Below are 15,372 nucleotides of genomic sequence, written 5' to 3'. Positions count from 1 at the left end.
AGCAGGCTGAGAAACCAGACTAAGTGATACAGCACAATACATTTCACTACCAGTGTGGTTGTGGAGATGGATTTTACTATGTTTATATTTGTTCATACTCAGAATGACTCATTCAAGTCAGAAAAGTGAGCTTACCTTTGTATGTTTATCAGTGTGAGCTGTGGGCCTGCATCTGGCTGGTGAGAAGCTGAATGTCAGGTTCCATTCTGGTCACAGCCAGTCTCAGACACTGATGCAGATGTTCATCAGTCAATCTTGATCTCATCGGATTTTTCAGCAGTTTCATGCGTGAAAAGGTTTGCTCGCAGACATATGTGCTGCCAAAAAGTGTGGACATCTTCATAGCGTGTTTCTTTACGTTAGGGTACGTGTCATTTGGGAGGACAGCATAGAAGACAATGAGACTGTTGGGATTAAATGCGTCTTTGAGAACATCACAGTTCTGTAACTCGGCTAACTCAAACTGATAAGAAGGCTGGGCTTCATCAATATCGGCAACAAAGGGTTTCTGGAAAAGACGGATTTCTTTTGCATTAACATGAAGTTCACGGAATCGCACACCAAACTCCTCCTTCAGCATTTCCAGTGCTCGCACACACCTTTCAGCTGGGAACGGGACGGCTGGGTTATCTGCAGAGAAGCTCTGTGTGACAGGGAGATGGATGAAGTTGTGCTTTTTCACTTGTTCCAAAAGCCGCACCAGTTTCACCTCGAATGCTTTTATGCGGGAATACATGTTGCAAATGAGTTTCCCCTGGCCTTGTAGCTGCAGGTTAAGGCTGTTCAGCATTTCTGTCATGTCTGTTAAAGATGTGAGGTGCCATTTCCACTCTGGGTCGATCAGCTCTGGGACCGTTTTGTCTTTTGAATGAAGAAATGCATTAATTTCGGGTAGCAGCTCGTAAAAACGCCTCAAGGTCACAGTCAATAATACAGTAATCTCGAGCAAAGAAGAGATTACCTATTTGGGCCGTGTTCCCCCAAGGGTGGAACTGTGACTCCTGCCCTCAAAACACGCACCTCTTTGGCCTCATTCAAAACGGCCCTAAAAATACACCTTTCAGGGGGGCAGGAACAGAAACAGAATCAGAATCAGAACCAGGTGTTTATTGCCATTGTCAGCGAAGGTTCACAGACTAGGAATGTTTCTCGGTGAAGTCGTGCTACATGTAACAGTAATGACGAATACACAAAAAACATAGAAGTACAGACACATCACAAAACAGCAGCAGCAAGAGTGGATACACAGATATATTATTATATTATATTAGCAGCAGTAAAACTATCGTAATCGCGCAGTGCAAAGAGAACAGTGCAAGTTATCAGTTACGAAATGTTCAAGAGTCCGGGACAGAATTATTTTATTATTCTTTTTAATTTGTTATTTTGCGCCTGTGGTGTAATTTATTTTTATTTTATTTGTATTGTTAAATGTCGATGATTTATGTACAAAGGACTTTCAACAGAACCAAGACCGCAAGGGTGTTTGACTGTACGTGGACTCTAACATGCTATCTAATAAATATATTCATCATCACCATCACTGATTGATTATTAAATATAGATCAGAGCTGATCATTCATTGACGTTTCAGATATCATGAAACCAGGTGCAGCGGGTAGCACAGTCTCCTCACAGCCCTGGCGGCTGCAGACGAGATAAGGCCGACTCGTCTTACAAGAAAAAGGGAAGGACGAAGATGGCTGATATTTCCCAGCAGCCTTTGCAACATTAGGATTGATACAGACATTTTGATCAGCATGTTAAATGAATTTATTATTATAACATTCATTCATATTTAACCGTGAAGACGTAGATTTCTTTGGTATGATGCTAAATTAAGTCAGGGGTACGCCGATATCGCTTAATGTGACGGCATCACGTCACTGATGAAATTGCTGCCATACTGCGTTACTGTGCCTTTGATGTAGCTTGTCATACAACTGTCTTTGATGTACTTATTGAACTTTGATGTCTATGTCTTTGAAGTCATTGAGTGGGAACCTATTTATACAAGCAATCCTCTCAGTATATTTCTCAACACTCAAGTATGTACAACAAAGAGATGCAAGCACCCGTACGGCCCTCCAAGGACACGGGTCGGGTCCTCCCAGGAAAAACAACAAGTCTGCTCGTCCCAGCAAAAGTTACGAGTCTGGATCTCCCAGCAAGAGCGAGGAGTCTGGTCCTCCCAGAAAAAACTTCGTCCCTTCTCGGTGAGGTTTTCCAAGAATTTCTTGGGAAACTGTCCAACAAAGAGTGGGACGCCCTGCAGTCAGGGACCGCTGATAAGAAGACAGAAGCACGTCTTCTGGATATGGGTGCCGATATAATTAAAGTAGTGGCTGACTCAGTGACTCAGAAAATCACTTCCCCCCTGACATCAAAAACGTTAGGGAACAGCCTTCTTGTTGATTTAGAGAAAGTCCAAGAAGCGCTGGATGAAGTCCTTCCACCGGTCCTTGCCTCGACAATGGGCGTTCCAGAGGTGGTTGAGATGTTGGCCCCATACGAGATATCACGTCTGGTGTCTAGAGAGGTGATAAAGACCTTAAGCAGGAGCCCCAAAGAAGCTACAATCACAAGTGGGCAGATCTCCATAATGCGGCACTTCAGAAAGCTACTGCAGAGATTTGCTCAAAAGAGTCGCAAATTTCTTTGCTGGTTAAAAGAGGAAGAGTCGGCAGCGAAGGACCTCGTCTCTCCGGAAGGATCCGAGACCGAGGACTCCATGATGGGAGATCTGATCCCTTCAGAATCGACCATAAACAACGCCGTCGATAAGGACAACATCGTCTGTGAACCCACAGAAGGCGAAAAGGAAATTCTTCCAGCGCTACCAGAGGCCCCTGCCATCATGGAAGGGGTGCCTTTGGTAGCTGTGGAAGAGGGAGACCTCCCCACTGCAAGGGTCTGTGGTCAAGAAGACAGGAGTGATGTCCAAACTGCATCGTCGCCGGAAGGCTTGGAGAAGCAGTGTCGCTGGATCATCACGGTGCTTCTCGCAAGGATCTTCCAGGGCAAGAAGATTCCTGTAACGGACATGATGGAGATCAAGGAGATGATGACGAGTGTGCTCGTCTCCAGTATCCAGGAGTCGTCCATCACTCTGGAGATGGACACGAAGCAGGTCGACAAGCTCGCCAGACGTGTCCTTAAGAAGTTATGCAAACTGATGGGCAACCATTGGACAGTTTGCATAAACATGATGGGAAAGAGGGCGGGAATTTATAAGATCGTCATCGACACCCTGATCAGATGTCTGGAGAAAACAAGGAGACCGAACCCATTTGTTCGGGTCATTCGGTCTGTTTGTGGCCTCTTTCGCAGGTCCAAGAGCTCCGAAGAGCCATCCAAGTCCTGATGAGACGTTCGTGGCGTGAACGCCCGCTTCCCCAGCTTGCAGGTCGTAGGTGTTGCAGCGCCTATGACAGCTGGCTATGGGTGAGAGGCGGGGTGCACCCTGATCAAGTCGCCAGGGCACCGATACCGGACTGACTACAGACGAGTCCTTGTTTTTGACTCTCCTCTGACCTGCCATTCTCTCTCTCTCTCCCAACCCAGCCGGTCAGACAGATGGCCGTCCCCATGAGCCTAGGTTCTGTCCAAGGTTTCTGCCTGTTAAAGGGCAGTTTTTCCTTGCCTCCGTTGCCAAAGTGCTTGCTCTTGTGGGTCAAGTTGGGTTCTGTCGTTTCCACGTGATCGCGTCACGAATTCACGAAACACAAATGAATTGAATAAAACATTTAAAGGTTGCTATTATCGTCTCGTCTACTATATTGTTCTGTATCTGTAATAACTACTTGCAGTTCTCTGGTGGTTCTGCTGGATCCTAATGGGCTGTCAAAGTCTCGGCTCGATGATGGAACCATTAGAGGCGGCTACACCCTGGACGAGCCGCCAGTTCATCACAGAGTCATTGGCATGTTCTCCCCGTGTCTGCGTGGGTTCTCTCCGGGGTCTCCGGGTTCCTCCCACCCACGAAAACATGTTGAACATAGGAAATAAACACTTTGTTATGTTAATACTAAACCCGCTAATTAATATTTATTTGAATTAAACAGCTGATGAACTTCAGATTTTTCTAATAAACCTGAAACAATCAAGTGGGTCTGAATAATTCTGCCCCGGACTGGAGGAGCTCTGGAACACACAAGTTGGACTTCTGTTCACTTTAAACTTTAAACTACCCTGCAAGTACTTCAATGTTCCGTTATCATTTGTATTTTATGTTGTTTTAGACACCAGACGGAGCTGCACTCCTAATCTCATTGTGTAGCTACTATGCCATGACAACAAAGGCTTTCTATTCTATTCTATTCTAGCCGCCAGAACTCAACGCTAACAGGCTAGCTTAGCAGCGCGCACGACCCGAACCCGAGTTCGTTATTTGCGGGTCCGAACGACACGGAAAACGGCGAGGAGGCGTCGGAGAGGTTTAACCGCCAGAAGCCATCAGCAGCAGCGGCGCTACACAGCACGTTAGCATTTAGCTGAGCAGCTTACCAGAGCGGCTAAATGGGTCGAATCCCAAAAGCAACACTTTCGTGAGACAACCACCAAAAGACGAGTGTAGATTCAATAGGTGCGTTTACATGGACACATGAAATCAGATTAAAATCCTGATCGGAATGAAAATGCTTCATGTACACACCCAAATCGATTAGTCTGACCCAATCAAGCTCGATCCGATCACAATTCTATTCCGATCGAGAGGGGTGGTTTACACCGATTTGTGATCCGATCAGGGCGCATGAAAACGCTTATTCCGAAGTATCGGTACAAGCCGCCCTTACTGCGCACGTCCATGACGTCAGCTCCACGCGCTGTAGACATGGCGAGCGGGAGGTATAATTGCTCGGTGTCTGCAACAAACACGTTGCTGGGTGTCCTACGATGCTTTAACATCGACACTATCAAAAATAAAAGTGCGGTCTGGAGGACACAGCGAAGCTCCGTTTGGAAGAGCGATGATTTGTTTACAACGGAAGTCGCTACGGCTTCCTCTATTATTTCCGGTGTTTTTGGTCAAACTGCGCATGTCAAAATAATGTACTCCGATCAAAAGTGTGATGCATGAACACGCAAATCCTAACCGGATCGGATTTTTAGGGTCCATGAACACGGTGCATCCGGTCACAATTTTACTCTGAACTCTGATCGGATTAAAGAAATGTTGTCCATGTAAACGCACCTTATTGCATCGGTTCTCAACCTACACCCCGGTAGAAGCAACGGCGCAGCTAGCTATTAGCAGTTAGCTTCCACAGACCGCCCAGTTAGACCACTTCTGTTAGCATTAGCGTTAGCTAGAGGGCTAGCTGTTAGCGCGCATGAGAAACCAGGGCAGCTTCTGGGCACTTATTCGCCGCCCCACTTTAAATGTTAACGACTCGCGTCAAGTTAACGGAGGGCGCTGCCACAAAACCGGGAAACTAGCGCGCAGCAGCGCCGAGAGAAAAGTACTATGCTTGGACTATGCTGGAGCTCTGTGGGTTCTGGGTGAGATGGACTAAGACTTTGCTGTAATGGTGCAGGAAGGTCAATAGAAAGACGATTAGGGGCATGAGTGATGGGTGGAGCCTCTGTCTGAGCCAGACTAGGTGGCTGTGTAATGCTAACAGCTGTGGCCTGTGCAGGACATGGGGGCAAGGCCACAGTGGGACTTTGTGGTCTTGAAGTGCGTGGGATTAGTTCCTCCTCCTGAAGCCTGCAGGTGGAGCAGGCAACCTCTTCAGACCTCGCCCTGCCCTCCCCAGCCTGGACAATACACTCTGAACGGACACACCTGTAACCACACACAAAAATAACACTGGTATGCCTTCTCAGGAAAACAGCTGAGCCTTCAGGGAAATGTTCTACAACTGTTTCCTAATTAAGACGGTCGAGCGGTGGTTTCTGGTGGAGGATTAAAGAACTACTGCACCTACCGAGAGCAGCGGAGACAAGTCACATAGCCCTGTGGCGTGTGGAGGTCAGGGGCATGGTCACAGAGAGGGCAGGGCAGGGCAGGGTCACATGACTCGCACAGAAATGGGTGATTGGCCCATTGGCCAGAGGGGGGTCCAGGCAGCTGCCGTGGTAACGGTTACCACAGCTACAACACATCAACAGAAGGCTGACATCGCCACCACCCGAGCATGACCTGCACTGAGAGGACGCTGCAGAGAAAACGTGGCAACAGGTGACGCGTTAGTAGGGCGGAGCTCAGGTTTGGTCGGTCCACCTTAAAACAGGAAACAGTACGACGGCCGGTTGTGTCACAGGTGACCCTCTCATAGTGCAAGGAGCCAAACCAGCAGGTTGTGTGTACCTGCTTGTGTGTGTCTCTGGGTCCGGTTCTGGTGAGCTCCGGCAGCAGCAGCACAGGGAAGGTGGTAGCTCCGCCTACAGCTCGTCTCCCGGCAACGCAGTGACGCTCCAAACCGTCGACAGAAAGCACAAACCTGTACAGGAAACGGATGGGGCGGGGCTTAGCGAGGCTGTACGGCTGCGCTCCCTTTAAAGGTGTGACCAGATGCTACACACCGACCTGCACGCTTCCCGAGTCGATGGCTTTGTCCACGTAGAGCAATGATTGGCCCTCGCCTCGACACACCCCTTCTGACCACGCTGCACACTCCAGGCGAGCACAGCACTGACCTACACACACACACACACACACACAGGTTTACACGGACCGATGCCAAGAGGGAAGCCAGCATTTAAAGGCGGGGTTAAGTAGCGCCGTGCTTCCTATACCTGTGGGGTCGAACAGTGATTGGACGCTGACGTCAGGTGGAAGGCCGATGGGTCCGAGCTGCTCCACGAACTCCGAGGAAGACTCCTCCTCTGAAACGTCAGACTCTGATCAGAGCAGGCGTGAGTTTTTATTGATTATTGATTTATTTGTCCAAAGTGGATGGAGAAGTTGTTTTCTGTCATATATAAAAAAGATATATTCATCTGTGGAGATTTTAATATAGATCTACTTAATCCAACTAAGCAAAATACCACTGATTACTTTCTTGACTCAATGTACAGTATGTCACTTTACCCATCTATTACCAAACCCAGTAGAATCACTTCTCACAGTGCTACAATAATTGATAAAAAAATTTCTAATAACATGTTGAATCACGCACTCAGTGGCCTGCTCATTTGTGACATTACGGACCATTTACCTATTTTTACTGTTTATGACTGTGAGATTATGAAGATCAAGGAAAAGAGAAAAGTTAAATATAGACGTTTAAGAACAGAAGAAACGATCGCTGCTTTTGATAACAGTCTCATGTTACAGGATTGGGGCTCTGTCTATTGTGAAAATGATGTGGACAATGCATATAATAATTTTCTTGATATATTTATTTCGCTCTATAATAGATGTTGCCCTCTTCAAGAACACCATCAACACAGAAAATATTCTAAATGCCCTTGGTTAACCAAAGGACTACAAAACGCCTGCAAAAAGAAAAATAAATTGTATGGAAATTTTGTCAAGCTAAAAACTGAGGAAGCAGTACGGAAGTACGGAAGCTTTTTGCGTTCACTGAAGAAAAAAAAGTTTTGGTTTCCTGAATTTATGAATTAATGAGATAAATCCTTTCTTTCCTGTTTTTAGAGGTATTTTTTTCCGTTTTTCTGAAATAATGAGATAAATTAATGCTAAATCTATTTTTTTATGTTATTAGAGGTAATATTTTTCTGTTTTTAGAGGTAATTTTTTTTTCCAGTTTTTAGTGGTAATTATTTTTCGGTTTTTAAAGCAAATATTTTCTTTTCTGTTTTTAGTGGTAATATTTTTCGGTTTTTAGAGCAAATTTTTTCTTTTCTGTTTTTAGTGGTAATCTTTTCCGGTTTTTAGAGGTAATCTTTTTCGGTTTTTAGAGGTAATTTTTTCAGTTTTTCTGAAATGTTGAAATAATTCTGTAGGCCTATTTATTTTAGGTCTAGTAATGGCTGCCGTAGATCTTGCTTGTTCTATTCGCTTTTATTTTCATCTTGGTTTAAGACACTGGGAAATACTCTGCTGTCTGAGTAACCTTGAAGGGATTGTTCTCAGTTTATCGACTTTGCGTAGGCACCTCAAGTCTATGCGGTTGTTCAGAAGAAAGAAATGCTGGATACTGCGCTGTTTCTTCAGGAACAGATGGATCAACATGGCATGCTCCATGGATATAAGATGATGCACCAGAAATACCTTCAACATGGCTTTGTTGTTACTCAGGAAACAATTAGGCATTTGTGTTCACCTGCTACACTGCTCAAAATATCCAATCTGTGGGCAAATGAGGGCGAAGGCTGCAAGCAGCATCGACATGCTTCTCCGGAAAATAGGGCTTGAAGTTATCTCAAATTCAGGAAAACCGAAACTTTCTTTTTCTTCTTTAAGTTATCTCATAAATTCAGGAAAACCTAAACTTTTTTTTTCTTCTTTAAGTTATCTTATAAATTCAGGAAAACCGAAACTTTTTTTTTTTTTCTTTAAGTTATCTCATAAATTCAGGAAAACCGAAACTTTTTTTTTTTCTTTAAGTTATCTCATAAATTCAGGAAAACCGAAACTTTTTTTTTTTTTCTTTAAGTTATCTCATAAATTCAGGAAAACCGAAACTTTTTTTTTTTCTTTAAGTTATCTCATAAATTCAGGAAAACCGAAACTTTTTTTTTTTCTTTAAGTTATCTCATAAATTCAGGAAAACCGAATTTTTTTTTCTTCAGTGAATGCAATAAGCTTCCGTAAAGCAGCATTAAGGTATAAGGCATATAAAAATAAGTTAATAGACATTATCAGAATTAGCAAAGAGTCGTACTACAAAAAACTGCTATATGAAAATAAAAACAATATAAAAGGAACATGGAATATTCTAAATACTCGGTTCATCATACAGTTCATCACAGAGTCATTGGCATGTTCTCCCCGTGTCTGCGTGGGTTCTCTCCGGGGTCTCCGGGTTCCTCCCACCCACGAAAACATGTTGAACATAGGAAATAAACACTTTGTTATGTTAATACTAAACCTGCTAATTAATATTTATTTGAATTAAACAGCTGATGAACTTCAGATGGTTTGAATAATTCTGTTCCGGAACACACAAGTTGGACTCCAGCCGCCAGAGCGCAACGCTAACAGGCTAGCTTAGCAACGCGCACGACCCGAGCACGAGTTCGTCATCAGCGGGTCCAAACGACGCGGAACTCGGCAGAAGATCAAACGGCGAGGAGGCGTCGGAGGTTTAACCGCCTGGGTCCCTCTTTCAGAAGCCATCAGCAGCAGCGGCGCTACACAGCACGTTAGCATTTAGCTGAGCAACTTACCGGAGCAGCTAAATGGGTCGAATCCCAAAAGCAACACTTTCGTGAGACAACCACCAAAAGACGAGTGTAGATTCAACGCGCCGGTTCTCAACTCACACCCCGATAGTAGCAATAGCTAGCTATTAGCAGTTAGCTTCCACAGACCGCCCAGTTAGACCACTTCTGTTAGCATTAGCGTTAGCTAGAGGGCTAGCTGTTAGCGCGCATGAGAAACCAGGGCAGCTTCTGGGCACTTATTCGCCGCCCCACTTTAAATGTTAACGACTCGCGTCAAGTTAACGGAGGGCGCTGCCACAAAACCGGGAAACTAGCGCGCAGCAGCGCCGAGAGAAAAGTGAGAAAATGGTTCGATGCGATCCGCTTTTTCCTCTCCAGCTTTCCAGACAACTTAAACCGACCTCACATCCGTTTCACAAGGCTGGCACGATAAAGCTTCCCGACGAAACATTAGCGAAAAATGAAAGTTGAAGCGGCCGCTCCATCATGGAGGCCATGTTTAGGAGCGACCGAAGCACCGCCTGTCAGCGACAACAGGAGAAGTAGGTCCGGGGAACCCCTGAACTACTACACCGGAACAGGAAGTTCCACCGGGCAGAGTTGATTGTTTACGTTTGTAAATGCTGACTTTGACGTCTAATAGTTTGAAGCGCGTTCGTGTTTGTGTGCGCGTGCGTCAGAATGGGTTTATTTGTTTGTGTTGTTCAAAAAGTGTGTCTGACCTCGCGGAGCGATCTGTGGGAGGACCAATCCGGTGAAGCGGTCTCCGTCATCAGGTCTGAAATCCCGGACCGGAGCGGCGAGGAGCGGAACCGCTGCCGCACGTGATTCATTCTGATTACAATAATAACGAGGAAAGCGCTCAGACAGCACAGACCTCCGCCGAGCAGCTCGTTCCCATCCTAACTGGATCTACACCGTCCACATGGTGATCTGGATCAGCATCAAAAGGTTCTAGATCGTTCTTGGTGTCTTTATACTCCAACCATGAAGAGTAAACGTGAATCAGAGTCGATGTGTATTTTTAACTGATTTTTGAATCCATAAATGGAATAAAATGAAATCTTTTTTTATACTGACTCCATTCTGGATCCGATCCAGATGAGATCGGCTAGGATTGTTTCTTTTTATTTCTTCCTATCGTCATTGAGAATAATAGTTACATTACTCAAGTGAATTATGATTTAACTGTTAACCAACATCAGCAGCTGTGTTAAACCCGGCCAGCTGTTCTGTCGCTACAAGCTCTCCCTTGATGGCTGCCGCCGGCCGGAGGTCCTCTTACCGAACTGTAGAGTCAATAGCAGGACAACCGATGCGAGCCTCGGCTGCAACATCTTTGTTCCTCTTCAACGCGAGCGATCTGAAGGTTCGAACGCAACCTAGAGCGTCTGCTGGTTGACTCTGACCCCTTTCTACAACAGATAACGCCCGGACTTTAAAATCTCCCAGCATGCAAGTGCAACAAACCATCATAAAACAACCTCCTCCAGTATATATGGGAATGTATTGTACAACACCTCATGCAGATGCTACTTCCTTACAGTAACTTAGAGCAGCTCAAGATTGGGAAGTCTCCAGTTGCATTGAAGTCATTCTGGCAGAATAAATAACAACATAAAGCATAAGGCCGGTCAAATATTCAGACATTACGCAATAAAGCAGACTGAAGAGTTGCTCTATTATTAACACATTCATATATATATGTAGAGCCGCTGCTCCTCCGCATTGAGAGGAGCCAGATGAGGTGGCTCGGGCATCGATTCAGGATGCCTCCTCCACCGGGAGGAGACCACGGGGACGGACTGAGGACACGCTGGAGAGACGATGTCTCTCGGCTGGCCTGGGAACGCATCGGGATCCCCCTCGGAAGAGCTGGAAGAAGTGGCCGGGGAGAGGGAAGTCTGGGCTTCCCTGCTTGGGCTGCTGCCCCCTCGACCCCCCCGGATAAAGTGGTTGAAGATGGATGGATGTTACGTTGAGGGTGTCCCTCTTCAGTTTTGAGTGCAGCTCCTTAAGTTTCTGCCAGCATGTTAATTCATGACTTTTTTTTGGCAGCATATCTGTTTAAATCCTTTAACAGCAGTTTCCTGCAGCAGCATTTTTTTAACTCCATTGCAGAATACCTGCCCAGGTTATAACCGAAGGGTAACGACGCACTGGATTACATTCGGCTGAAAGAGATTGAATGGTAGTGACGGTCGTTTCGTTGGTGATACTTTTTACTTCTTTTGTGTTCAAATCCCTCGAAGCGAAACGGAAATGTTGCAATTGATTTAGAACACAAGACCCGTCAACCAGAGCATATGAGGCGTAAACCATCGCAGCACACCGAAGCGTACCCGCTGTACTGGGATCCATTTCAAATCGCCCGATTCTGGCCAGGGACTGATTCTGAAATTTGTCCGCCTACTGTTAATCATTAACGATCATCATATTCATTTGGACTCACTGACCCATATTTAATAAAGACCATTAACAGGATGCTCAGCAGCCACAGACAGGAAAACAAACGGCAGTTGTCACAGAGTAAAGTAGGCATCAGGGTACATTAATAATTAAACAAAAACTAAACTTGTTTATGCTTTGCCTCAAAAAATCCTTTATTAGGTCAAATGCACGAGGCCACGTGACTCTAAAACAAGCCCGTGAGCGATGACATGTCGCTTTGCCAGTTGTTTATTTATAGATCCAAGGTAATCAAGAATTTGTTTTACAGCCTGAAAAACAACAGCCAAAGGGAAGGGAGTGTTTTCTCATCAGTTCATGTCGCTGCTTGTCAGGACTAGTCCTTAAGGCCGTGTTCTCACAAGTACATATACTGTGATACGAGTCTAGGAGAAAAGGGGCTCGCCAGAGGCGGGTCCAAGTCCAGTTCAGTATCCCTCATTGTCCCAGGTGACCTCATAGCCTGGATATTGAGCCTTTAGTTTCTCGGTAGCTGTGACGTGGTTTGCTCTCCCAAATCCCTGGAAATAAAAGCGCATTACTGTCTACTTAGTGGGGGAATATAAAAAAAAAAAATCAATACCGGTACTCTTTAGTTATCTCACTATGGAGTATCCATAAACGTGGATCTGCTTGGCCTGGGGGTCGTGTTTGATCCTCCCTCCTCCGACACACTCACAGTCCAGGAGGCCTCCCTTCTCCAGCTCCTCAGAAACCTTGTCATAGATATCGGCTGTAAAAAAAATAAATATAAAAAAATGTGACATCGGACTATCATTATTCTATGTGTAAATATAATCTATAAATAAAAAAACACAGCAAGATAATCTGGATTAAGATAACACAAACAAAAAAATGTCTTTGATTTTAGAAATTAGAGCTAAAGAAAACGTAAACGCAGCTTTAATACAGTAAACGTGTTGAACTGGCATCTAACAATAAAACTGTGTCAACGCTTTTGGTGCAAACAGCTGCTTGTGCACGTGCGCTGCCTCCACCTGCTGTTTCTGTTGAAGCTCATGGCGTGTCAGGCCATGTGCTGGGAATGAATGAACTCATGGAAGAACGAAAACACGTTCATAGACCAGCATACGGATTTTTGTGGAGGTCACTGAGAGGTGATCATCTTATTAGCGGATGATATGGCCCAATTCAGCCTTTTATCATTATCAGTGCAAGCAGGAAGTGACTGGCTAGAAGCTGTGAATTAAGTATTGGTTTTCTTTACATTGATTTTTAAATCTATAATTGATCTCATTTGATTACGGCTTGATTCTAGTATTAGTACAACTAACCATCATGCTAAGGCCCAATCAATGCCCTGCATTCGAGCATGTGACGGCAGCTGCTGCCGTTAAATCCTACCAACAGTGTTGGCAGCGATGTGCTAACGCTAAACTAACCCAAGTACCACAGCTGATGGTGATTGGATGACAAAAATCATTTTGTGCATGTTTCAGAAATACATTAAACTGACTTTTTAACTCTGAATGTGCGTCAAAGGTGACTTTATATTAATTAGGCTAATATATTCTATCTACATGCATGGATCCATTTGTTCTCTTCGTATTCCACTCTGTGTGATTTGGAGGCTCCATCAGACCTTAAACTCAGACATGGGCAAACCACGGCCCGTTATGCTTTTCAATACGGCCCGCCGAACTTGTCCAATTACCAAAAAATTCAAGATCATAACTTTCATTTTGTCCCTGCAATACCCGTGTTTCACCAGCAGATGGCGCACTGACCACCGGTGGCGTGTAGCGTGTTACTCTGCTTTTGTTTCTTTTTGCCCATTGCTATCTGAACCCCACTGGAGAAATGAGCGGACCAAAGAAAAGGAAAGTAGACGGTGAGGGCCGAGTGATTAATAAAGAGTGGACAACAAGATTTTCTTTCACCGAAATCCAATCTACGGCTGTATGTCTGATATGCCAAGAAGCCGTTGCGGTTTTTAAAGAATATAATATCAGCCGGCACTTTGCCACGAAGGATGCAAACTACGCTAGCAAGCAATCAACGCAAGAACGGGAGGCTCCTGCCGAGGTCTGCCGTCGCTTCTCTGATTTAGAAAGAATTGACGCATCACTCCCGTCCCCTTATTTACATTTACATTTTACATTTCTCCTCACACTGTTGTGCCAAAATATGTGTAAATGCTGCATCTTGCATATTCATTGAGACAAACGTACTACCTGGATAAAGGCTATTTTGCACATTTGAAAGACGCAGTCCTTGGTACACACTGTTAGTAAATCGGGTTGTACATCTATCTGTGTGTGTACTGTGCTATGAGGTTTGCACACTACACACAACGCTTTAGTATATCTGGGCCAAACACTCATCCAAATGCTTCTGGCCCGGCCCCTCTGTCAAAATTTCAAACCCAATGTGGCCCGCATGTCAAAAAGTTTGCCCACCCCTGCCCTGCCTTAAGCTCCTTAAAAAGACCTTAAAATTTAGAATAATCTACCCTAATCGTCGCTAGAGCGCCCTCATGCGGCCACGGAAGGCACGGCACCCAAGACTGAGCCTGCTGCTGCTATGAGCCTGCTGCTCTGAATGTGCCGGAAAGAACTGTTGTGCACCCGATGTATAGAAAAGACTTGAAGATTAGTGGTCAAATTGGTGAACACGATCAAAAGGATAAGCTGGGATATGCAAGTTTGGACAGGCAAATTACAAAAGCAATGAAGAAAGGATATGAAGAGGGTGAAATTGTTGATGCAGTTATTCAGGCCATTATCCCTGGCACAAAGCTAAGAAGCTACTTGGAAAGTGGGGACGATCTGTCAATGCAAGCACTAAAACAAATACTTCGGACTCACTTTGTTGAAAAAGATGCGACTGAGTTGTACCACTTACTCACCCGTGTTGCACAAGAGCCCAGAGAAACTCCAGTCCAGTTTTTGGTTCGAGCGATGGACTTGAGGCAGCAAACACATTTTGCATCCGAACGAGCAGACACTGGATTAAAATACAGCCCAGAACTTATTCAAAATCAGTTTTTACAAACGATTCTTACCGGACTCCAGGACGACACCATCCACATGGACTTAAAACCACACTTACAGAATCCAAGGGTTGCAGACAAAGTCCTGCTGGAGAAAATGACAGCTGCCTACAACATGGAGACTGAGAGAAAGAGTAAGCTGGCGATAACATCCAGAGTTAAGGTGTCGGCGGCGAGTCATGAGTCCAGTACAATTTCTTCAGAGAGCTGTAGTTATGACAGTAGCCCTACGAGCACCAAGAGTCAAGAAAAGCCCCAAAAACGTGACACATTATTGGAAAAAGTGGATCAAGGAAATAAAGCTATATGTGAGGCCATACAGAACCTCACTGCACGCCTGTCGAGCCTGCAGCAGCCAGCATCGCCTCCCAGGGGACAAAGTGGCGGTAACTTCCACAGATCACAGAGAACACGCCCCAGCAGACGGTGCTTCCAGTGTCAGCAGACGAATCCACGGGGGAAATGCGACCACTGTTACAAATGTGGGAGCGCAGACCACTGGGCTATCGGTTGCCGCAGAGTACCCAGGAACATGCCAGCCTCCACCAACAGGATTGAGAGTGGCAATCCTGGAAAGGAAATAGATCTATTCTGCACGACAGCACCCCTCACTA

General features: G+C 45.2%; 1 protein-coding gene across 1 annotated transcript in view; it reads right to left on the bottom strand.

The window, feature by feature from the left end:
- Nucleotides 1-11,789: 11,789 nt before the first annotated feature.
- LOC137913861 (14 kDa phosphohistidine phosphatase-like) overlaps nucleotides 11,790-15,372 on the bottom strand; it is a 9,163-nt gene continuing 5,580 nt past the window's right edge. Inside the window, exons 2-4 of the mRNA XM_068757487.1 lie at nucleotides 14,615-14,712; nucleotides 12,351-12,478; nucleotides 11,790-12,266 (exon numbers count right to left, since the gene is read on the bottom strand). Of these exons, the coding sequence (XP_068613588.1) occupies nucleotides 12,174-12,266; nucleotides 12,351-12,478; nucleotides 14,615-14,690 (297 nt within the window). The 5' untranslated portion in view covers nucleotides 14,691-14,712 and the 3' untranslated portion in view covers nucleotides 11,790-12,173. The remainder of the gene's footprint in view (nucleotides 12,267-12,350; nucleotides 12,479-14,614; nucleotides 14,713-15,372) is intronic.

The sequence above is a fragment of the Brachionichthys hirsutus genome, unplaced genomic scaffold, assembly GCF_040956055.1.
Source record: "Brachionichthys hirsutus isolate HB-005 unplaced genomic scaffold, CSIRO-AGI_Bhir_v1 contig_445, whole genome shotgun sequence".
NCBI classification, from domain to species: Eukaryota; Metazoa; Chordata; class Actinopteri; order Lophiiformes; family Brachionichthyidae; genus Brachionichthys; species Brachionichthys hirsutus.
This window is presented reverse-complemented; position numbering and strand designations above follow the sequence as displayed.